Consider the following 25,337-nt stretch of genomic DNA (forward strand, 5'->3'; position numbering starts at 1 on the left):
ACCTCAGGTTAAGAGCAGTTTCAGGTTAAGAACAGACCTCCACAACAAATTAAGTTCTTAACCTGAGGTACCACTGTACTGATTATGCTTTTATTGTTGGAAGGTCCCTTGATGGGGGGAAAACTTAAAACTGAAAGGCAAATAATAAATACTTTAAATTAGGAGTGGGGAACCAGTGTGCTCCTCCATATACTGTGGAACTTCAACTCCCATCAGCTCTAGCCAGCATGGCCAATGGTCAAGGAGGATGGGAGTTGTAGTCCTACAACATCTGGAGGGCCATATGTGTAAACAAAAACAAAAAAGCAAAGAAGGGAGGAAAGGGGGAAATAGCAAAGTTGTTGAGAGAGCAGAGAGATTGAGAGCAAGGTAGAAGTTAGGGGGTGTGAAACCCAGTTATAAACTGAATTTTAAGCAGTGACAGGACATCCAGGAAGAAACTGCAGGAAGACGTGAAGAAACGATGGTGAGAAACTGAGAGAAAATAACAGAAGAAGCAGGGGTGGGGGAGCTGAAGGTCAGCTGAGTAAAAATGATATTAATGCTAAGAGACGATATAATGAAACTAAACAGAAAAAGAGTAGAGGACCAAGGAGATAATTGGGAGGGACACCAACAGAGAAGTCAAAGGAAAGAGTATCAGTGGTAGAGGAAACAATTACCGTATTTTTCGCACCATAGGACGCACTTTTTCCCCTCCAAAAATGAAGGGGAAATGTGTGTGCGTCCTATGGTGCGAATGCAGGCTTTCGCTGAAGCCTGGAGAGCGAGAGGCATCGGTGCACACCGACCCCTCTCGCTCTCCAGGCTTCAGGAAGCTATCTGCAAGCCTTGCAAGCCCGGCGGGAGTTCCCGCGGGCTCACAAGGCTTGCGGGCAGCAGCCTGCAGCCCCGGCAAGTGTCCGCAAGCCTTGCGTGCCGGCGGGAGGTCCCGCCGAGCGCGTGAGGCTTGGGGCGGCAGCCTGTCGCCCGAAGCACAGGGAGCCCCCCGAGGGCTCTCCGTGCTTCGGGCGACAGGCTGCAAACCTTGCGCGCCCGGCGGGAGGTCCCGACGGGCGCGCGAGGCTTGGGGCGGCAGCCTGTCACCCGAAGCACGGGGAGCCCCCCGAGGGCTCTCCGTGCTTGGGGCGACAGGCTGCAAGCCTTGCGCGTCCGGCGGGAGGTCCCGACGGGTGCGCGAGGCTTGGGGCGGCAGCCTGTCACCCGAAGCACAGGGACCCCCCCCTGAGGGCTCTCCGTGCTTCGGGCGAGTGTCTGCAAGCCTTGCGCGCCCGGCGGGAGGTCCCGACGGGCGCGCGAGGCTTGGGGCGGCAGCCTGTCACCCGAAGCACGGGGAGCCCTCCAGAAGGCTCCCCGTGCTTCGGGCGAGTGTCTGCAAGCCTTGCGCGCCCGGCGGGAGGTCCCGACGGGCGCGCGAGGCTTGGGGCGGCAGCCTGTCACCCGAAGCACGGGGAGCCCCCCGAGGGCTCTCCGTGCTTCGGGCGAGTGTCTGCAAGCCTTGCGCGCCCGGCGGGAGGTCCCGACGGGCGCGCGAGGCTTGGGGCGGCAGCCTGTCGCCCGAAGCACGGGGAGCCCCCCCCGAGGGCTCTCCGTGCTTGGGGCGACAGGCTGCAAGCCTAGCGCGCCCGGTGGGAGGTCCCGACGGGCGCGCGAGGCTTGGGGCGGCAGCCTGTCACCCGAAGCACGGGGAGGCCTCCGGAGGCCTCTCCATGCTTGGGGCGACAGGCTGCAAGCCTTGCGCGCCGGGCGGGAGGTCCCGACAGGCGCGCGAGGCTTGGGGCGGCAGCCTGTCGCCCGAAGCACGGGGAGCCCCCCGAGGGCTCTCCGTGCTTCGGGCGAGTGTCTGCAAGCCTTGCGCGCCCGGCGGGAGGTCCCGACGGGCGCGCGAGGCTTGGGGCGGCAGCCTGTCGCCCGAAGCACGGGGAGGCCTCCGGAGGCCTCTCCGTGCTTCGGGCGAGTGTCTGCAAGCCTTGCGCGCCCGGCGGGAGGTCCCGACAGGCGCGCGAGGCTTGGGGCGGCAGCCTGTCACCCGAAGCACGGGGAGCCCCCCGAGGGCTCTCCGTGCTTCCGGCGAGTGTCTGCAAGCCTTGCGCGCCCGGCGGGAGCTCCCGCCGGGCGCGCAAGACTTGGGGCGGCAGCCTGCACCCCGAAGCATGCGGAGCCCTCCGGAGGGCGCCCCGTGCTTTGGGCAGGTGTGCGCAAGGCTTGGGGCGGCAGCCGCGGCTGGGGGGCGGATTAAATTTTTTTTATTCATTTCCCCCCCCCAAAAAAACGAGGTGCGTCCTATGGGCCGGTGCGCCCTATAGAACGAAAAATACGGTACACAAAGGTAGATTGAGAATGTAGTGGTCAATATTTCATATGCATTAACCAGGTTTGGCCAACATGTGGTCCTCTAGAACTAGTAGAACTACAGCTCCCATCATTCCTGGCCATTGATCATTCTGGCTGGGTTTGATTGTCCAGGACCACAGATCAGCTACTTCTGATATAAGCAATGGTGCTATTTTAGCATACAGTCATATTAGAGAAAACATAGGGGGGGTGAATACGAAGCACTCACCATGTACTTGAACAGCCACAGTACCACTGAGCCGTTTTTTCCCCTCCACATCCAACGCACAGCTATACTCTCCAGAATCAGAAAATCTAGCCGTTGGGATTGTATAATCTGCCCACTCTTGCTCTGATGAACTATTGACCAGAGGCAGTCCATACTTGAAAAATGAAAAAGTATAATTCATCTGGAATTGTTCGCTCTTGCTGATGTCTGCGGAGCAGTTGAGGGTGACCGACTCTCCATTATTCACTTCCACAGATGGAGCAGCACGGAGTGTCACACTATTGATGGTGAACACTGGAAAGGAGGAGAAATGTTAGTGACAATTTATAATCCGCTGGCAGAGAGGAGGAGGAAGAATGCCTCTTAGAGATGGTGCCTGTTGGTAGGGCTCTTGTAAATACAATTAGTCTTGTGACAAATTTGGGTCCATTAACTTCAGTGGGTCCACGCTGAGTGAGAAGAGCACTGGGTGCAACCTTCACGCGCCTCACCATACTTGTGACTCTCCTCCTTCTAAACTGTGGTTCCGTCCACAATGGGACATAGTAAAGGGACCCCTGACCATTAGGTCCAGTCATGACCGACTCTGGGGTTGCGGCGCTCATCTCGCTTTATTGGCCGAGGGAGCCGGTGTACAGCTTCTGGGTCATGTGGCCAGCATGACTAAGCCGCTTCTGGTGAACCAGAGCCGCGCACGGAAACGGCGTTTACCTTCCCGCCGGAGCGGTACCTATTTATCTACTTGCATTTTGACATGCTTTCGAACTGCTAGGTTGGCAGGAGCAGGGACCGAGCAACAGGAGCTCACCCCGTCGCGGGGATTCGAACCACCAACCTTCTGATCGGCAAGTTCTAGGCTCTGTGGTTTAACCCACAGCGCCACCTGCGTCCCATGGGACACAGTACTCCCAAGTAAAGAGTCACCAGACAGATGTTTTAGAGGGGGTGCTTTCCTCATCCAGTCAAAAGTACGACACCTTCTTCCATCCCAACAGAAGCAGTGGGTGGAACTGGAGAATTATAGGTGTCAAAAGCTCCCTCCCCCCCCCCTCAGGCTGCCCCAGGTGCCAAGTTACTTCGCTATCTTTATGGAGTCCATGGTGACTAAAGGAGAAACAAACTTTCCCCAGCTAGCTGGGGCAGCAGCATGCGATTGGTTGGTTCACATACCCTCTATGCAGGAGCAGAAAGCAGGATAAGGAGTTAAGTAATAACAATAACAATAACAATAACAATAACAATATTGTACCCCACCCATCTGACTGGGTTGCTCCAGTCAGTATAAAGCAGGCATAGGCAAACTTGGCCCTCCAGAAGTTTTGGGACTACAACTCCCATGATCCCTAGCTAACATGACCAGTGGTCAGGGATGATGGGAATTGTAGTCGCAAAACATCTGGAGGGCCAAGTTTGCCTATGCCTGGTATAAAGTATAAAGTACAAAGTATAAAGGAACACATCCAAACAGAAAACATGTTTCAAAATCCAAAACTGGGCTGCCTTCAGATGTCTGCAAAAAGTCATAAGATTGTTAGTCTTTTTGACAATAATAAATATCACTGACTTATAGAGTAGCCTTGATGATGAAGAAGATAATGGTGAAAGTTTAGGAGAAGCACTGCAGGGTTTCCTTTCCTTTCAGTGAGAGCACATTTTGCAGTACTTATTAAAAACACAAGAAGACACCCCATCAGTGTTGGCAGTCTGCCGGCTCCTGAAAATACCCTAGTTCAAGCATTCCCGTAACTGAATTTTTGATGTTATTGTTTTAACTGTTTGTTTTTTTAAAAAAACCTGTTTTGTTTTCATTGTCATGCTTTTTAAATTTTTGCTTTATTTTATATTTTAGTTAACGGCGTTTTAGCACCCAATGGAACTGTTATTGTGTATTTCCTTTTTTAATTTTAATATTAAAAATATTGATTTATTGCATTTTCATTATGTTTCATTGAGTTTGCAGTTGGAAGCCATTTTGGCATATCAGTGATAATTTAACAAATAAAGCACAAATCTACACCAGTGCACAATGGAAACAAATGGACTCCTGATCCTGAACACTGCTGATCCTGCATCTGATTTTCGCAACAGTCATGTGGATTCCTGTATCCCAGTGCTTCCTGACACTATTTTGCTTTCTCTCCCAATACATGAAAGGCCTCACCTTCCAAAAATGGGTAGCAGGTTTGGGGGGGAGAGTTTTTCCCAGCTTTGGTGCTGCTCAGGTTCGCTACCTTTTCACAATTTATTGATCAAAGAAATTTATTTATTACAGATTCACCATTTCTCCAAAGCCCTTTTAGTTATCAGATTTTCCATGGAAATTGTAAATAATATGGGAAAGCATTTTAATGAGAATGATGTTTTGTGGATGCTGCACAAAATGTGAAACCACGAGCAGCACTGAGTTCACAATAAACTGCCATGCAGGAGTGATCAGCAACTGAACTTTGTAAAACAGGGTTGGGTGAGCTAAGATACTCCATAGTAGATGCACATAAATTGTGCCGTAAGTCTCACTATGTTCAGTGGGAATTATTTCATAGTAAGGGTATTTAGGATTGCAGCCTAAAACTGGTATAAAATTTCATTCTTAATCAACAGATTATCTAGTAGCTGCAGCAGGTCCACAAAACGATACATTTCCTCTCTGGGGTTGTGATCAGCCTGATGATAGCTTGCTTCCCTTATCTACAAAATTAAGGCTCTGCCTCAGAGTCCTTTGTCTCAGAGCCTTCACACTAATGCACATAGCAAACTCCTTGCAAACTCACAGCACTGTATAATGTAAAGTGCTGCTGACTTTTGAGATGAAACCGCTGGAAGCAATTCGCTGAGCTATTATAATGTCATTTATTCTATGAACTAAGTTGTATAATGTTTGGTTTTGACTTCTTTAAGGGAAAGTTGTTAGTTTGCCTGGAACTCAAAACTCGTATTTATTTTTTCTATTAAATTTATATGCCACCCTTCCTCCCAAAGGAGCCCGGCCTGTCATCAAACAAGAAGGGATAAAACAATTTAAAAAGCTATTTAAAACACATATAGGGCCTAGGAACGGTGAGGAAATATGGATAGGCTGAGGGCTTGGAAGCTAAGGAGGAAGTACTCCAGGAATGTAAGGAAGATTAGAAGTGGACACAAAATGGATAAAGGAAGGCAGTGCTGGAGTAGGCAGTGCTGTATGCTGAAGCCACCTTAGGGAAGGCTAATTGCAAGGCAAAAGTCTGAGTAAAACAGGAGCAGAGAAGATAAGTAGTTGAGGCAGTGCTGTAGTTATTGGGGAGGGGGTACCGTATCTGGGATTTTTGCCCCAGATGAAGCCTCCAGAAGGGTAACATTGAGGCTCCAAGCCCCTCTGTGTGTGTGTGTGTGTGTGTGTGTGTGTACGCAAATGGGTGTAGGGGTGCCAAACTGGGTCTTTGATCCGGGTGAAATAAAGCCTAGTTTTGCCCATAGTTGAGGAAAGGAAGACCTAGTGAAGAGGGTGGTTGAGAATTTTGCTACTACTCGGCAGAGATTGGGAGTGTAGAATTGTAGAGTTGGAAGGGACCACAAGGATCACCTTGTTCAACCCCCTGCAATGCAGGGATCTTTTTGGCCCAACACAGGGCTCAAAACCACAACCCTGAGATTAAGAGTCTCATGCTCTGCTGACTGAGCAATGCACAACTTTTGTAACAGTATAAATCGGGGGTGGGCGAACCTACATTTTAGAGCAAAAAGGGTAGGTAGGTGGGATGTGTGATAAAACTCTGGTTTACTTCCCCAAAGCGTTTCCCAATTGTTACATTTCCAACTAGGCTCTCATCCAGGCAGCGAACCCAGCTGAGAAAAAAAGTGCTTTGGTATGTGTGTGTAGGGGAAGCGGGTTACAGTTCCATCAAAATCAGCAGTAGGCACAACGATGATTTAGCTCTTCTCTAAAAACCCGAATCCTCCATCTTTCTATGTCATTGAGCCTGGCCAAGTTTAAATGAACAGGTTGGCTGCTGTTACATGTCATTTCAGTCTTCATTTCAGGGGGCAAAAGTTATCAACGGCTGCTGTCATTTATTTTGAATACTGTATCTAAATTGAAAAAATTAGTAGAATTTGCCAAGTAGAAGCAAAATTCAAGGAGTTCCAGGAGCTCACTCACGGTTGTTTGCTCTGGGAAAACTGAGGCACAGCAGAGGTTAGCGTCTTTAAGAACTATGGTTTATTTTACACATTTTTACACCTAAAGTCCTCATTGGAGGGAGTGCAGAACATTATACCCCAAGGATGTCTCTCATTGCCTCTTTCATAAATTGAAAAATGTCTAAACTGCACCTTTTGCACACCAACTGCAAGCTGGTGAACAAAAAAAAACCCCTAATATCAATACAACATTTAAAAAAATCAAAACACCACAATAAAACCATAGAAACAACAACAACAACTGATCTAAGCAGCTAAGGCTATATGGTACATTTTTAAAGCCTGGGCAAATAAAAGCATCTTAATCTGGTGCCAAAATAATGCAGTGTCCGTGTCGGTCTTACTCCCTTTGAAATATATTTATTGTCATTGTTAGCAGCCTAAACACTTACAAGGTTTAACTTCAATGTACTGTGATAAAACTGAAAGAGGACCCACTGAATTGATGGTAAACTGAATAGGCTAGGAGCTGCTGTTTTATTGTGTATGCTTGTATTTTAATAACTAGCATGGTTCTCTGTTATTTTGCGTGTCGTTGTGATAACCTTTGGAACAAGACATAATGTTGATGGTGCCATTGTAGGCAATGCCTTAAATCAGGCCCACATCCCATAGGCCCATCTTTCCTGACTTCCAGCGGCCTGCTGGTGGAATTCTAAATGACTTGCGATTCTTTTCACTTCCTTGCAGGTGACCATACGTTTTAGCACCTGAACAGCAAAATGAGTAGGCACAAAGCTCACCTGGTCACAGTCTTCCCAACTATGGTGAGAAGGGCTGAAATCCTATTTAAATGTCTAAATCTATTGCATTTATACAAATGATTCTATGCATATTTTATGTAAATCTGCGTCCTCCTTTTGCCTCTTCTTTGGGTGACCTGTTTCCTCTTTTTATTGTGATGAGGTGAAAATGGCTACCCTATAGGGCTCTCCAAGGCCAATCAAACATGGAGGAGGAAGGAAAGAATTGCTGCGTTGCATCATCTGCATTGCTCACCTTCTCTTTGGATTTACGGTGTGGTTGGCCACTGGTGGCATCATTTGCAACCTGCTGCAAACAGCCAACCGGCACCAGTATGTGAACTGTTGGGAGTATTCACGTTTTTGAGTTACTCCTTCTGAACTCAGCAAGGAGTACTGGTGGGGTGGGTACAGAGGACAAAAAAAGTAAAGGGGAACTGGCACATGGCTTGGAAAGTCCTTCAGGTGGTGAAAAAGAGAAAAGGGGAGTAGCTGAAAGATGGGGTGCAGACCTGTGCTGATGTGCACTAGATAAAGAAAGTTTGAATGTGCACTGGGGAGAGAAGGATGGGGAGAGTTCAAAGAGAGGAGGTAAAAGATAAGAATATGATACAGCAGAGAGAGAGATGATTTATGGGGAACAGGTTAAAGAGAGAACACAGCAGGGAGTTTTTTGAACTATAACAAAATGGTACCCCTTATTTAGTTTGTGGTTGCAGGTTTGGAGAATGCTGTTGCAGCACCAACATTGAGGTAAGATTCAGCTTCTGCTACTAACAATTTATGTATGTGAGGTGGAGGGCACAGCATTTTGTCCTTAGGCTGAAGTAGGAATCTATCTTTGGCCAGCCTTATGTATATGGCTAAAGTTCCCCTTCAATGAAGTATTACGATTCAGGCTGATAATTACATCGACCATTTTGGATTATCACATGTGACCTCAATCAGCAGATATCACATACCCATAAACTAGAAAGAAGCATATATAATTCTATGCGTCCTGTCTTAAAATTCATAGAACTCATTTGAACTTCCACCGGAACAAAGTTATTCTGTTACATACATACAAATCTAGAGCAACCAATGTTTCTCTGCTTAACCCCAATAACCCTATAAGTCTTTAGACTGCAAAAACATACAATTTTAAAAGTTGGAGACTTACCATTACTTTGAGCTTTCAGCGTGCAGCCTGGAAAAGCAAAAGGAACATTGTAAAAAAAAAAAGTATAAAAGTAAGGGTTTTGTTTTGCTTTTTTGCTTTTTTTTTACAAAAAATTGAGATGCTTAGCCCTTAACTTACAGTGCAAGAAGATTAGCAGCAAAACACAATACATCTCGTCATCGGAAAGTAGACATGAGACTCCAAAATGAAGAAATTGTCATGAGTTCTGATAGCTCCCTCCTTCAAGGACCTTCAGTTATGAAGAACTTTCAGTTTATTTTCTGAAAGTAAAAGGTCTGGCAGTGCAGTTTCACTGTAGAAGTGAGCAGCTATGTTTTCCAGGACCCTAACACCAACTGGCTAGATACTGGTCAAGTAATCATTCACATTACTGGAAACTGGAAGTGGCAAACAATGAGGATCTCTCTGCTGCAAACAGGCAGATTACTGCTCAGGAAATGACAGGCCTTTTCCTGAGGGAGTCAGTGAACGCATTTGCTTTGTTCAGTTTCTTAAGGTATATGGAAAACAAGAAGTACCAGTGACATTTTTCCGGTGACTCTGTTCATTAGTTTACAATCACTCTTCAACTGTTTAAAGTTAGCAATGTTCTTTTTATTTCATTTCATTTCCCAAGGAATAATACACTGGATACTCATGTTATATATACAGTATTGTATAAAGTTTTCTTAGAAGTTACATATAGCTCAGCTATATATGCTGTTTTTGAAGCCAGTTGTTACATGAAACGGGGTGGAACTTTATAGGGAGCAATAACCAATAATGCTTTCAGCAGTGATGCTAAGGATAGTCTTTGCTCTAACTTTTTGAAATTAAATCATGAAGATGTGCAATGTGTTGTTGTTTTTTAGTGTGAATGCGTACAAATTGAAAGGAGCACCAGCAATTTGCTATGTCCTAGACTAAGAGAAGAGTACATAGGATTTCAAAAATGTTAAGCTTAGCAAGTGGAAACCCCAGTATCTTTTGTTTCCCTCCACACTCTCTCCCACACCCAGCATATGGCCTGGATCAAGACATGTTTGTTTTAGCTGAAGTCAATTTTTCCACAGGCTCTGCTAATCGGAGTTTGTGTACTATCACTCCCCGGTTACTTCACAACCATTTGCAACGTCTGCGTGCAAAGTTTATATACAGCCTCTTCAAATTCATGACATGTCTCCAAAATCTACCCTATTTGAATGAAACTAAGACACACAAAAAGACAAAAGAGGAAGAGGAGGTAAAAATAAGAGATCACACATAAGAGATATGTGTTCTATTTTATGGGTCAGTGGGATAAATCCTTAAAACTACGGAACGGGTGGGATGGGAAAGAAATCAATATTTTTAAAAGCAACATTGGTCTCCTGTGCTCTCAAAAGCAAAGCAAACCGAAATAGTGCTACTGTGATAGGAATTTTGAGGTCTTAGATATATGGTAATGTTCATAAGTGTACCAACCAAGCACGTACATAGATCAGCACAGGAAGACTGACCTGGAAGCATTTTGATTCCTAAACTGAGCAAATGTTTTCTCTGCAAGGTCAAAGTGGGAAACCTCCCATTGTCTCTTTCCTCACAAATCCTGTCTTAAGGGCACATTTAAGATATGAATAGGGTGTGAGCCTGTGACCTGGCCCAGGAACTAAGTATTTATCATTACAAAAGACTGGCCAGGCTACCTAGGCAATCCAATCAAGTAACCTGCCAGACAGAAGATGAACAATGACAGGAGAAAAACAACATTCAAATTTCTGTTTTAAGACCGCCTTTTCTGTGATGTAGGTATGATGTATCTGAGGGGTGGTCTTAGGTTACACCCCTTCTGTGATGTATGTATGATGTTTCTGGGGGTGGTCTTGATCTACAGGGTGACAATTTCAAAAGTCTTTATAAGGCCTTGCGTGCCATTTTTCTGGGTTCCTCCTCCTCTCCTGCGAGTGAGGGGAGCACCCTGTTGCAACAAATCAATAAAGATCAAGCTTACTAGCTGCTTTGCTTCTCAATATTCTCTGGTTGGCCTCTGTTATTCTCTCCTACCGATAGGGAACCTATGTAAGGACTCTATATGGGCTCTTGGATACCCCATAAGGGAAAAGGGCAATTTTTGTTTACAACACTACCCTGGAACATCTTACCACCTGGGGAAGTGCAAAACAGTATTTGAACCTAGTTTGCACCCAGCTTTAAATAAACATATGTAAGTGTTTGGTTCCTCTCTCCTCCTGATTGTGCTGGGTCAGGGGAAAACCAAGCCTGACTCTAACTTATTTTCTGAGAAGTGAACTCAGGCTCATACTTCATTTCTCTCCAAACAAACCACAAGTGGAAGCCTAGCTACATTCTTGACTTACCGCTCATGGTTCACTTGGAGGAAACTAACCAAGAATTCCGGGCTCCCATGTCACAGCAAGTCAGAATTATAGACATAGAATTGCTTTTGCAGAAGAACCTGGTGGTGGCATGTGTGTTTCATTTTTGTATATATATATTCACAGTGGTTAGGTTAGGATAAAAATACAAATGCCTAAATGCATACAACTCATGAAATCCCGTTCGACCCACCCTACAAAAATACTCCTGCCCCTTGGTTCAAGAGAAGGTGGTTAATAAGTAAACTTTGGAGAAAGAGAAAAGAATGGGCTACAAACTCAAAAGGCACCTCATTAAGAGTTTAAAAATCAATATAGTTTTAAGCTGTAATGTACATTAGCCCTTGGCAGTATAAATCAAGGAAGTCTCACAAAGCATGGCCTTTGTTCTCATAGCCTTCCGTGTTTACATAAAGCGTCCTTTGTTTCTCTTGTGCTGAGTGGGAAGTGTTCTTCCCAAATCCATAAGTTCAGGTGTAATCTGTGCTAGAGTCTTTCTGTTACACACATTTCTATGGCATTTTGCAACAGGAAGCAGGAAGGAAATATTATGGGTAACAAGGTCTAGCAAAGTACCCTAGTCACAATTTTACAATAAAAAAATAACACAGTAGCCATAGCAATAAACGACCAGGAAGCAACTTTTGGAGGCTTGTTAGCATGATGTTTGTTCCTTATCCTGATTTTCTTTAAATATACTTATCACACAGCTTTGAAACATTGGCCACATGCCTTTCTACCTCTACACAGTGAGGCAGAAGTAAAGGAGCAGACACAGACCACCCCCACTCAGGGACAGAGGGAGACAGCGCCATACAGTGGTTAGAGCAGGGGTAGCCAACATGGTGCTTTCCAGAGGCTGCTGGACTCCAAATCCCATTATCCACAACTGGCATAGGGCTTATGCACACTTACCTTTCCCTCCACGCTTTCCAAGCACAGTTCATGCTTTAAAGCTCTGTGTCTGAACACCCTTCCCCCACCCCGGAGCTTTCCCCACGAAAACCTGCTCTTTAAAGCTCATTCAGAGCAAATGGCAATCCACTTGAGAGCAAAACAAGGGGGCACTCAGACACACAAGTGTGGGCCTGTGCCTGGAAAAGCAGGGGAATAGGTAAGTGTGGATAAGCCCATAGCTAAAATAGTTCAACAAAATATGGAGGGCACTAGATGGGCTTCCCCTGGCTTAGAGTGTTTAACTAGTGTCCATCCAAATTTCCACTTAGCTATATATCTCACTGAGTGATCTGGGGCCAGTCACTATCTCTCAGCTTAGTCTACTTCACAGGGTTGTTGTGACAATAAAATGGGGAAATAGTATGTTATTGTTGTTATTATTATGATTATATTTATTGAATTTATATATAATTTACTATATTAATTTACTGTATTATATACAGTGGTACCTCGGGTTAGAGACGCTTCAGGTTACAGACTCCGCTAACCCAAAAATAGTGCCTCGGGTTAAGAACTTTGCTTCAGGATGAGAACAGAAATTGTGCTCCGGCAGTGCAGCGGCAGTGGGAGGCCCCATTAGCTAAAGTGGTGCTTCAGGTTAAGAACAGTTTCAGGTTAAGAACGGACTTCCGGAACAAATTAAGTTCTTAACCTGAGGTACCACTGTATTAATTTACTTTATATATAAAGTAGTTTTCATACTACTGTATTTTGAGTTCTTTGGAGGTGGGGTATAAATGTAGTAAATAAAATGCCAATTCTGTATGAAGTTCTGAACTATTTTAAAATTGCTCAAATAAGAAAACTAAACTAATCCTTCTATATAACAAATATTGATTAACACAGAATAGGTGTAGATTTTAATCTGTAAAATTCCCACTTTTTTTTTTAGTCCAGGCAAAAAAGAGTGGGAAAATCTGGAACTGATCTTAATGTTGCAGACACCAGAAAGAAAGGGAAATACATACAGGGAGCACACAATTACCTCTTGCAATGACACTTCACTTCAAGCATGAAGAACAAAAATCAGTAACTTTTCCCCACTGGTAACAAGCACAAGAATGAAAAGTATTTAAAAACAATACAGGTTGAGGAATGCCAGTTTCCCCAAAGCCGCTAACCTGCTGTGTGAAAACAATCGAGTACGAATCATCAGCTGGAAGCCTGAATGAGATCCGGCAGGGAGAGTTGTGCTGTTAACAAGGATTCCTGATCTGTCACCTTTAACATGTCTGCTCCAGACCATGGCTGGAGATCATGGTCACTTCCACCTGACATTGTCCTCACAACACTGAAATGGTAAATATTGGATCAAAGGGGTGGGAGGGAGATCGGATGGTGTTTTCGATAAGGATGACATTTTGTTGATCCTGTACAACTTCCACAAATGGAAATTCACAATAAGCTGCCTTTAGAGGCACCCCATGAAGAGTTGAGCGCCCAGAGTTCCAGCCAGGGAGGGAGGGAGAATGATGATGTTGTGGAACCAGCTGAAAGGATGTTGGCAAAGCTTGCTTCCTTTGACTTTGCCCTGCTCAGCAACCCCACTGCAATGCAAACCAGCTTCTTAGCCTCCTGTACAGGATCACTTGTCTCCGGAACCTGTTTCTACGGGGCAGAGCTGTAAGAGACTAAAGGTGAAGAAGAGCAACAAAACTTCAGCATCCTTGCTTTTTACCTTTGTTATCCCTGGGCTGGTAAAGTAACTGAGCTCAAGGTTTTTCTCCTTCATAAACTGTTTTGCACTTATAATAAAGAGTAACAGAGGACTCACTTTGCCTAGTAAAGACTCTCCTCCCTGGAAGAGAGGGGAGTGGTTGTGGGCGGGAGACCGAGCTCCGCCCCTGGTAGGGGGCCTTAGCCCCCTCCCCTCCTTACCTGGCTGGTGCCCACGCCCACCGGAGGCAGCCAACCAGGTGCCTCCGGGGGGCGTGTGTAGCAGCTTAATGCTGTGGCACCAGCTCCGCCTCCTCCTCATTCGTCGTCGTCCCTCAGCGAGTCACCCACCCTCCACTCCCATTTAGCTCAGGGTCTAGGTTTTTGGCCTTGCTATGGACCTTAGGTTGGTCGCCCCGGTTGTCTGGGGGGCCTGGTAGGAATTTTTCCATTTGGCATTAGGCTTTTTGGTTTTTTCGCCTACCTCGTAGCAATCGTCACAACTTTTGTGGTATTGGTGGGTAGGTTAGGCATTGGATTCATGTGTGTCAAGGGCTAGGTGTGGCCATCGCCTATGCTATCTACCGTGGGTTATTCCGTTAAAGGAATCTGGCGGTCGTGTATTCCGTCCGATGCCTGCTTGGCGGGAGGCCATGGCATGACCCTCGGTGACATCAGGGGGTGAGCCTATAGTTGGATTAGCATCAACAGGCTCCACCTACTGTTGAATAAACCCACCTCCTATAGTCATCCAATGCCTAAGCCAATACCTTTTCACTGCTGTAATCAATAAAGTTGTGGCCTTTCCTTGCCCATTAACCTTATATCACGTGTCCTTGTGTATTTATTTCACTTAGCGGGGGTCGGGCCCTCGATCCACAACTACAGGTGGTTCATCACTAGGGATGTTAGAAAATGATTTCCATTCCTGCCTCTGTCCACTTGTTTCTGCCAAATACATTTGTCTCACTGTCCAATATTTTACTTAACTTACATGGATTAGCCTAACTATTCCCTGTTCACTAATTGCCCTTTTACTCATGAGGAAGGCTCATGGCACATGCAATACCATAGCTAGAATGGTCCTATGCGTGAGGTGGACTAATGGGGCATGCATTCAGTGCTGGATTTACGTATAAGCTAAACAAGCTATAGCTTAGGTCCCCACTCTCTTGGGGGTCCCCAAAAAATGTAAAGGGGGAAAAACTGGATGTACATTTCCAAAATATAAGATAAAAATAAAATAAAATAAAGCCTACATACAGCAACAGTATTTTGTGTTGTGTAGGCTCCTATGATGTAAGTAATGTGACCTGCCTGCTAGCCTGCTCCCTAAAATATCACTGGTTTGCTAATTTCTATATATAGGGTGCCTACATTCTGCGTGTGCAAATGGCTTTAGATACCTATTAGGTCCATAAATTACCACATAGCATATATTCAACACAAAAAAACAGTGACAATTTGTTGTTAACAAAAGACAGCTGGACATATGAAGGGCCCCATTACCTTCAGTAGCTTAGGGCCTCATCAAACCTAAATCCAGCCCTGCATGCATTACCCATATCCCTTGAAATAACAAAGGTCTCCCTTGTCTCTGATCCTCTGACTGTGGTTGAAGTTTCGTTCTGTAAAGTAAGAGTCTCGAGTTTTACTCCTCTTGTGTCTACTTTTCCCATCTAAAATCATTCTAAGGACCACAATAAGAGGAAGCTCATCTAGTCCAGCATCTTGTTCTCCCTGTAACCAACCAGATATCTATGGGAAGTCTGAAAGCAGAACGTAAATGCAACAGGACTCTCTGCACTCCTGATCTTGTATAGCAACTCGTATTCAGAGGCACACTGCCTCTGACATTGGAGATAAAATATTGCCACTGTGGCTAGCAGATAATGATAGCCTTTTCCTTCATTATCAGCGACATACATTCAGTCTTGCAGAGGCCACACTTGGATCTTCCAAAGTATGAGAGTGAAGTCAATAGCTCCTGTTTCCCACTGGGCCAGGTCACAATGCTTATCTCCTGTGAACTTGCTGTAGCAGTGTCCGTTCTTCCTTATCTACGTGGCTGCCTTCCAGCATGCTTATTCCTTTGCTAACTCCGGACCTGGTACAAATATGCTGCGTACAAACTGCCCAGTGTTCTTTGGGTGTGGAAAACCTGGTGCCACAGCAGGAGTTTAATCTTTCTCTTTGGAAGCCTGCATCATACGGGTTCTGTATGCAGCCCTTCTACCAACTACAGGGCCATTGTTAGTTGGATGTTGTGACTGGAACAGCAGCAGGGACTTCATCGCACAGCAACATTGTCATTTAGATCAGTCTGTGTGACTGTGATGCAGCCAAAGGATGTGATGCAGCACTTTTAAGTCCAGTTTTACCTAGAATGTTTCAAGCATGTCTTTATCACCATGTTTTAAATCATTGGTCTTTTTTTATTATTATTCACTTTTTTCCAATCAGTACAAACACCAAACTAAAAAGACATGTACAGTGGTACCTCGGGTTAAGTACTTAATTCGTTCCGGAGGTCCGTTCTTAACCTGAAACTGTTCTTAACCTGAAGCACCACTTTAGCCAATGGGGCCTCCCGCTGCTGCTGCGCCACCGGGTGCTGACCCCTGCCCTACTTCAAATCCCCCTCTCAAATCAACATTTCCCAAAGTAAAACAATCCCTGCTGTGTCAGAACTTTAATGTACATCTTTGTGTGTATCACACAACCAACCCCGAGGTCTTTACCAGTTATCAAAAGCTTGGGCAGAATAGTATTAGCAGTAGGGAATTGTAGCAATTCACTTATATTCTGCTCTTGTACAGACACACTCAGAGAGTGGTTTACAGCAAAAAAGAGAGAAATACATAACCATAAAATACATTGAAACCTATGCTACAAATTAACAGCAGCAATGTCACAATATATAGCTGTAAAACCCAGCACATAGACAAAATCCCTACTTGACAAGCTCCTTTTCCGTAATCCTTAATCAAAACTTTAGATCAGATGTGAACAGATGATTCTATATTTTCTGCTCAGATTGGTGTTCGATACAAAGAGGTTTCCAGGAAAGAGAAAGGTGAAGAAAGACCTCAGGACCTTATGAGGCTGGACTTTTCCACCCCTCTCCCCAAGTGATATACCATTAACTCTCTTGTGGGATGGACTTCAGGTGAGAGAGAGAGGGAGGGAGGCAGTCCGCCTTATTTTCCTCCACCAGAACAAATGTTTCTTAACCTTTTTAAACCCACATCCACTTTTAGCTAACATAAATATCCCACAGCCCTTCAAACCTAGCTCTCCTAATTCTTTTTTTTTTTTAATTTCCAAGTGGATTGAAATTTTGTGACTTTTAATTTTGTACTTATAGTGTTTTTGAAAACACCCCTCCCCCCAAATAGCTTCATACACTCCTTTGGGGGTGTCTAGTTGAGAAACACAGACCTTCACTATCTTCTCCCCCACCACAGGGCTATTCTACCACCAACTTCCCTGTGAGAAGGATCCTGATGACCTTTTCTATTTTGATATTGTTTGTTGTGGGTTTTTAAAACAATTTCAATGAGATATAAGTAACTGAAATAAAGTAGAATTATTGCACTAAGTAAGTAAGAACTATTGCAATGCGCCAAGGCTAAGATGATTTACTGATCTTATAAACATACAGTGGTACCTCGGGTCAAGTACTTAATTCGTTCCAGAGGTCTGTTCTTAACCTGAAACTGTTCTTAACCTGAAGCACCACTTTAGCTAATGGGGCCTCCTGCTGCCACCACGCTGCCGGAGCCCGATTTCTGTTCTCATCCTGAAGCAAAGTTCTTAACCCGAGGTACTATTTCTGGGTTAGCGGAGTCTGTAACCTGAAGCATATGTAACCCGAAGCATATGTAACCCGAGGTACCACTGTACAAAAAAGCCCACAACAACAATAATAGCACAAACTGACAACACAAACTTAGATACAGTACTATCCCTAAATCATTGGTCTTTGAAAATGCTTTGAAAATGCTTGGTTTTGGCTGGATCACGCTTGAGGGTTCTCTACTGCTACTGAAGGCACAGTGGTCACAGAGGCACTCTGGTGCCTTCTACTAGCTGAGGCTGGTAGCCCAGCTATGCTCTTATCTAGACAGGAATGACCTGGCTCCAGTAATCTATGCTCTAGTAACCTCTAGACTGGATTACTGCAATGTGCTATGTGTGGGGCTGCCTCTGAAGATGACTCAGAAACTGCAGCTCATACAGAATGTGGAAGCCAGACTTCTAAGCAAAGTGGTTTGACACAGTTGTACTAGCTGCCTATACATTTCTGCATTCAGTTGAAAGCACTGATTTTAACCTACAAAATATTACCTGGCTCAGGACTCCACAATCTAATGCCTCACCCGATAAGCCTCTTCCAAGTTGAACCAGACCATACCTAGATCTTGCAGCCATTATCCCTCTGAATCAGACCAAAGCAGCTGGAGGAGAAGGAGAGGACAGAGGGTGAAGAAAGAGCTGAGAGTGGAGGGAGGGGGAAGGCTTTTCTGATCCTTTGGACCCCATGGGAAACCTGCTGTACCTGGAACTGGGGGTGCAGAGTGCAGCTGAATGGGACATAAATGTGGGCAGCCTGAGGAAGTACCATCCACCTTGGTTGTGTCCATAAAAAGCAAGTTAAGAATGAGAGACTAGGGTGATGTCCATGATTTCCAGGAACTCTTTTCATGTGTGACTTATGGGTGAGCTGAAAGTTTGCTTGTCCCTAATGTGTGTACAGTCGTACCTTGGTTCTCGAACTTAATCTGTTCCGGAAGTCTGTTCGACTTCTGAAAACATTCAAAAACCGTTTTATGAAAAAGAATCTCCAAGGGATGGGGGTAGGCCAAGGTTTTGAGAATGGTATAGGTGCTATTTACTCCGAACAAAAAGCAAAACTGATTGTAAATAATGTGGTTACAGAAGAATTTGCTATTGAAAAAGGGACACGACAGGGATGCCCAATATCCCCACTGCTTTTTATATCGGTCCTGGAGGTTTTATTAAACATGATTAGAGGGGACCAGCTGGTTAAAGGGATTCAGGTCGGAGCTAAACAGTACAAACTGAGAGCATTTGCAGATGACCTAGTTTTAACTTTACAAGAGCCAGACACTAGTACGAGAAGAGTTTTAGAGTTAATACAAGTATTTGGTCAAGTAGCAGGCTTTAAGCTGAATAAACAGAAAATGAAAGTATTGGACAAAAATTTAACAAGTGCAGAAAGAGAGAAATTCCAGAATGATACTGGTTTATTGATAGCAAAGAAGGTGAAATACCTGGGGATAAATTTGACATCTAAGAATGTGAATCTATTTAAAGATAACTATGAGAAATGTTGGGCAGAAGTGAAAAAAGATTTAGAAATATGGTCAAGTTTGAGACTTTCCTTGTTAGGCCGAATTGCTGTTATTAAGATGAATGTCTTGCCGAGAATGTTATTTTTGTTTCAAACATTGCAGATTGTGGACAAAATGGATTGTTTCAAGAGGTGGCAAAAAGATATATCTAGATTTGTCTGGCAGGGCAAAAAGCCCAGAATAAAATTTAAGATACTAACTGACGCAAAAGAAAGAGGGGGGTTTGCCCTGCCGGACTTAAAATTGTACTATGAATCAGCGGCTTTTTGCTGGCTGAAAAACTGGCTGCTTCTCGAAAATACAGATATTTTGGACTTGGAAGGGTTCAATAATAGATTTGGCTGGCATGCATATATATGGTATGACAAGGTCAAGATCCATCAAGGTTTCAAAAACCATATTGTTAGAAAAGCCCTATATAATGTATGGATTAGATATAAAGATTTGTTGGAAAACAAAACACCCAGGTGGTTGTCACCGATGGAAGCTAAGGAAGTGAAAAAATTAAACATGGAATCTAAATGGCCGAAATATTGGGAAATTATAGAGTATGAGGAGGGAATAGTTAAATTGCAGAGTTATGAGAAATTGAAGTCCAAAGTAAGAGACTGGCTTCATTATTACCAGATAAATGAAGTTTTTAAACAGGACAGGAAAATTGGCTTCCAGGTGGAAAGGTCGAAATTAGAAACAGAGCTTTTGGAACCCAGTACTAAGAATCTGTCAAGAATGTATAACTTGCTGTTGAAATGGAACACACAGGATGAGTTGGTTAAATCAGCTATGATTAAATGGGCACAGGACTTTGGACATGACATTATGTTTGCTGACTGGGAACAGTTATGGACCACCGGTATAAAGTTTACGGCATGTAATGCCTTAAGAGAGAATATTATGAAAATGATTTATAGGTGGTACATGACCCCAGTCAAGCTTGCAAAAATTTACCATTTGCCCAATAACAAATGCTGGAAATGTAATGAAACTGAAGGTACTTTTTATCACCTTTGGTGGACATGCCCAAAGATTAAGGCTTTCTGGGAAAGGATTTATAATGAAATGAAAAAAGTGCTTAAATGCACTTTTGTGAAGAAACCAGAGGCCTTTCTCTTGGGTATGGTAGGCCAATTGGTGTCAAAGAAAGATAGGATGTTTTTTATGTATGCGACAACAGCAGCAAGAGTACTTTTAGCAAAGTACTGGAAGACACAAGAACTACCCACACTGGAAGAATGGCAGACGAAGGTGATCGACTACATGGGACTGGCTGAGATGACCGGCAGAATCCGAGACCAAGGGAAAGAGACGGTGGAAGAAGATTGGAAGAAATTTAAAGTTTACCTTAAGAACTGTTGTAAAATTAATGAGTGCTAAAATGTTTTGAGTAATGCAAAATAGAATTGCAGCGATAAACAATTGGATATGGGAAAAAGGATTTAAAGGAAGTGTCATAAATAAATAAAATTAGGGGTTGCTGGAAAGATTTAAAACAAGGATGCAGAAAAAGGAGGTATGGGGAAGTCGTTGAAAGAAGGTTTAAGGAAAAGAAGGTTAAGAAATTATACGTGTTTATATGTTTGTTTGTTTTTGTATTGTTTTGTATTGTCATTTAATATGTGTTGGAAAATTAATAAAAATTTATTTTAAAAAAAAAAAGAAAACATTCAAAAACCAAGGCGCGGCTTCTGATTGGCTGCAGGAGCGTCCTGCACTTAATCGGAAGCCATGGAAGGTGTGTCAGAAGTTCGGCTTCCAAAGAACATTTGAAAACCGGAACACTCACTTCCAGGTTTTCGGTGTTCAGGAGCCAAAACGTACGCGTACCAAGGCTTTTGAGAACCAAGGTATGGCTGTATGTTCTCTGGGAGGAATCAAGATCTGTTTTTCTCAGGCAAAGTGTTACTCAAGAGGTATCAGAAGGAAATGTTTCAAAATTGATGAATGACTACTATAGATAGATAAAAGACGATTTACTCGGCTCGACTGTTTTCAGGACAGGTTGTAACAATGTATAAAAGCCATGACAGAAATTGGTAATTGAACAGCTGATGTGTAGGGAGAAGGGATGAATGTATTTTGAAATGATACTTGGAAAAGTTATTTTACTGGGAGCAGCAAAGGGGAGAGGAAAATAGAAGGGACATCCAGGGGGTGGGGGGGAAGTCAGCTTTTAAATTTGTATAGAATTTGTATTGATTTGGTGACAATTTGTTAAAAATTATGGAAAATCAATAAAAATAATTGACACAGAGAGTTTGTTTGGACCCTGGGTGAGAACACAGAGGCTGAGAGGAAGGGAGTGTAAGAAGCAACATGAATTGATACTGATTTTTATATACAGTGGTACCTCGGGTTAAGTACTTAATTCGTTCCGGAGGTCCATTCTTAACCTGAAACTGTTCTTAACCTGAAGCACCACTTTAGCTAATGGGGCCTCCTGCTGCTGCCGCGCCGCTGGAGCACGATTTCTGTTCTCATCCTGAAGCAAAGTTCTTAACCCGAGGTATTATTTCTGGGTTAGCAGAGTCTGTAACCTGAAGCATATGTAACCTGAAGTGTAAGTAACCTGAGGTACCACTGTATTTGTATATAACAATGTAGCATGTTTTATGTAGCTGTGTATTTTTGTAATTTTTTTAAAAGTTGCCTGTTGTCACTTCCGTTTTCTGTACTCCGCTTAGAGATATATTAATATATATTAAGAGGTATACAATAATCAATCAATCAATCAATCAATCAGAGGCCATTCTCCAGGTGCCCCCTCTGAGAGTGGTTTGGAGGGTGGCAACAATGAAGAGGACCTTTTCAGTTTTGACCTTCACCACTCCAGCACTGCAGCAATGGAATGCTCTCCCCAGTGAAGCCTGACTGCTGCCAACATTAACATCCTTTCAGCGATAGGTTCGGACAAATCTCTTTTCCCAGGCTTTTGAGGGATTGTGATAATCATGCTTACAGCTCCTTCTCTCTGTGTGGGCTGGGGAATATTATTTTATTGTTACCTGATAGCTGTTGTATTATTTACATTGCCCAGAGGTGTGGTGCATTCGGTGACTAATAAATTGAAATAATAAAACATCAGTCAACATCAACATAATCAACATTGGTGTTCAATGTGCTGTTGCTTATTTAGTTTCCTTCATGGGTGCAGAAACATAAGGGAAGATCTATTTTTTGTGTGTGTTTTAGCAGTGGACATTAATTGGTATACCATATTGTCCTGGCAAAGATCCGAAACCTTTTGTATTATCATCGCTTTTGTTGTATTCTTGTTTCCATCAATAAACAACAACAACAACAGTGAAGTTCCTTAAACAAGAATCTTGGGGCTCAAAGTCATAATCTTCAAATCAAGAAATTAAATCAAGAGCTTTTAAATAGCTGGGGAAGGGCAGTGAATAACCTGCCACTTGCTTGGCAAAACCACACAATGAAGAAAAACACCCAGAATAATATAAATAGAAATGCACACAATAATAGAAATTTTCCTTCATAAACATGCTGGCTAGAAACATGCCACTATTTTAGGTTTTAAATAGCTCATCAAATGTCTCAGTGATGGCCATAAAATAATTATTCCTCTCTCCTGGAGTAGTCTTCCTTCCTTCCTTTCTTTTACTTTAATTTTTTTTAAAGTTTATTAATTCAAAATTAAAACAAGACATATTATCCAAAAACATATCATCCTTGTTTTCCCCCCCATTTTTCCTCCCTCCCCACCCCACAAAACCCACCCACCCCCACCCCCCGACTTTCCTCAGTTCCAGTCTTTGGTTTCTCTGAGACTGCTGTTTTCTGCATGTTACAAAGTTGTATAGATCCTCAAACTATTTAGTTGATTATTATCAATAAAAAGTTTGTGAATGTTTATTCAAAACCTGCCAAGGAGTCCAGTTCACTTTGTTGCATCTTCAGATACTTTGTAAAGGGTTCCCATTCATCCTTAAAGTCACAGTTATCCTTGTCCCGTAGCTTATATGTCAGTTTTGCCAGTTCTGCATAGTCCGTCAATTTTTCTTGCCATGATTCTTTAGCTGGGGTTTCTTCAGTCTTCCATCCTTGTGCTACCAGAACTCTCTCGGCCGTTGTCGCATACACAAAGATGTTTTTTGGCTTTTTTGGCAGGTCTTCCCTACAATCCCCAACAAAAATGCCTCGGGTTTTTAAACAAATGTTAAATGGAACATTTTCTTCAATTCATTGTATATCATTTCCCAAAAATTTTTAATCTTTCTGTTACTTTACAGGCTTACCTTGTCCATGGCTCTAACAGGCTTCTATGATTGGGTTAATGCATTTAAAAAGCTTGACCATAAGTCAGTTAAGACTAGGAAGTACAATGGGGCCTAATAAGTCTGTTGAGACAATACATCTCCTGATATTTTTGCTTGCTGCAGTGAAACTATCCATTGCCCAAATGTGGCACAATCTATAGGGTTTTGAAGTAGACATATGGTATAAATATGTACAGAGGTGGTCTGAGGAAATAACCCAGTATGTAATGGTGCTGAAAGGAAAGGAAAAAAAACCAGACACCTTTTATGCCATCTGGTGGTTGTTAATTACATTTACTGGTGAAAAGGGTCTATATAAAATACGTTATCAACTGCATCACTACAAAACTCGGTGTCATGACAATGTACAGTATACTTCTTCCTATTACCAATCCCATGACCTGCGGTCAAGGGGAAAGGGAATCATGAAGCCTATTGCTCATCCATTCACTGTCTTGTCAGATGATTGTTTTCGTTTGGACTGAACCAAGACCAATTTCGTGATGTGAGGAAACTTAAGATGCTGAAGGTCAAGACGTAATGGCTAGGATTGTATATGAATCATCATTCCTTTTAATTACGAACTTGGCTGTTGGAGTGCTTGTCAGATTGGAAATTAAATGGAGCCATAAAAAAAACACGAGATAGTGGTTTCTAGGGAACTCAGGAGGTATGCACAAGACATGGAGGAACAACCTAAGTACCTGCTAAGCTTATTCATGTCTGTGGAGAATGTTGAGGGGCAAAAAAGAAGAATGGGGTTGATGGGGTAGGAAAGAGAAGAGGAAACTAGCTTGTTCAAGCCCCTAAAAGTTTTATATTTTGAGGATTTGGAAGATTTTTAAAAACCTTGCAGTATACAGGGATGTTGCAGGAGCAAGGAAAGGCAAAAGGACACATTTCTCACTTCCAAATCACCAAATACACCACCCCCAGGTTCCACAATATAGCTATAAAATGCTTAGATTCAGGGCATCTGAATTTGAATATAATTAATTTATCTACGTTAGTATCCCCCACTTGCCATTCACTACCTAAATAACTTGTCTGAAATATTTCAGGTGGAATCCAGCCAAAGTTAAAGCACTTCAAAGTCCCATTGGTTTCTAAGATAGAGGACTATGTCTACGCTTAACTCCCCAGTGGAAACCAATGGGCTGGAATAGCTGCTGATGCTTTTAAAATATATCCCACTCTTCCTTCCAAAGGAGTTCAGGGCCGTAAACAACAGGATATAAAATACTAAAAACGTATTTTAAAATTGCAAACTAGCAAAGTGCTCTACTTAAAAGGCTTGCTGGAAGTGTTTCAAGTCCGCACCCTGGACTCAGCTATACAGCTGCAAATAAAATGTTTTAAGTGTGTTGTAAAGTGCATTGTTCCAAATGTGACACTAGATGGCGATGCTGAGCTTTGGCAAATTCGATATATTTTTCAAAACATTTTTTAAAAAAGCATTTTCACAGCGTTTTTTATGTGTGCGTAGATTCCACCCTGGTTGGTTGTCAATATATATCATTGTATGTATTACTAGAGGGTACTAGAGGCTGATGTTTTATCAGCTTGCCTTAAGAACTAAGAAGAGCCTTGCTGAATAACACCAAAAGGTTCATATAGCTCTGCACGCTGTCCATACTGTGCCCAACCAAGTGCCTTTAAGAACACACCTCTCTGAAGAGACGAAAATATCCGCCAGAAATAGCAATGCCGAAAGAACACAAAATTACCTGCTTATCCTTTTGTGTGTGCTAAACTGGTCATTTTAAATCCACTGCATTGCATAATGGCACCATCTAGTGGGCAGTTCAGTGCAGCTGGTCAGACCCTTTCCTTTCATAGCCTTTCACTGCTAATGAGCAAAGGCAGTTTCTCCTTCACTCTTGATTGTGTGGCTGACTGAAATGGGCTGGCTGTGGTTCAGCAGTGGCTGTGCTCCTCTAATGATATAAATAAATTCTTTTCACCCAATGGCCTATACAGTGGTACTTTGGGTTACAGATGCTTCAGGTTACATACGCTTCAGGTTACAGACTCAGCTAACCCAGAAATA

At 43.3% G+C, this 25,337-nt stretch overlaps 1 protein-coding gene across 4 annotated transcripts in view; it reads right to left on the bottom strand.

Moving 5' to 3' along the window:
- The window catches only part of PECAM1 (platelet and endothelial cell adhesion molecule 1), a 46,116-nt gene extending 37,050 nt beyond the window's left edge, over positions 1 to 9,066 (bottom strand). For 3 of the 4 annotated variants that reach the window (XM_053375312.1, XM_053375311.1, XM_053375309.1), the window contains exons 1-3: positions 8,786 to 9,066; positions 8,648 to 8,674; positions 2,564 to 2,857 (exon numbers count right to left, since the gene is read on the bottom strand). In XM_053375312.1, coding sequence (XP_053231287.1) covers positions 2,564 to 2,857; positions 8,648 to 8,674; positions 8,786 to 8,819 — 355 coding nt within the window. In that variant the 5' untranslated portion in view covers positions 8,820 to 9,066. The remainder of the gene's footprint in view (positions 1 to 2,563; positions 2,858 to 8,647; positions 8,675 to 8,785) is intronic. The other variant, XM_053375310.1, reaches the window with a different exon arrangement.
- Positions 9,067 to 25,337: the final 16,271 nt, after the last annotated feature.

This window comes from Podarcis raffonei, chromosome 2 (genome assembly GCF_027172205.1).
Source record: "Podarcis raffonei isolate rPodRaf1 chromosome 2, rPodRaf1.pri, whole genome shotgun sequence".
Lineage (NCBI taxonomy): Eukaryota > Metazoa > Chordata > Lepidosauria > Squamata > Lacertidae > Podarcis > Podarcis raffonei.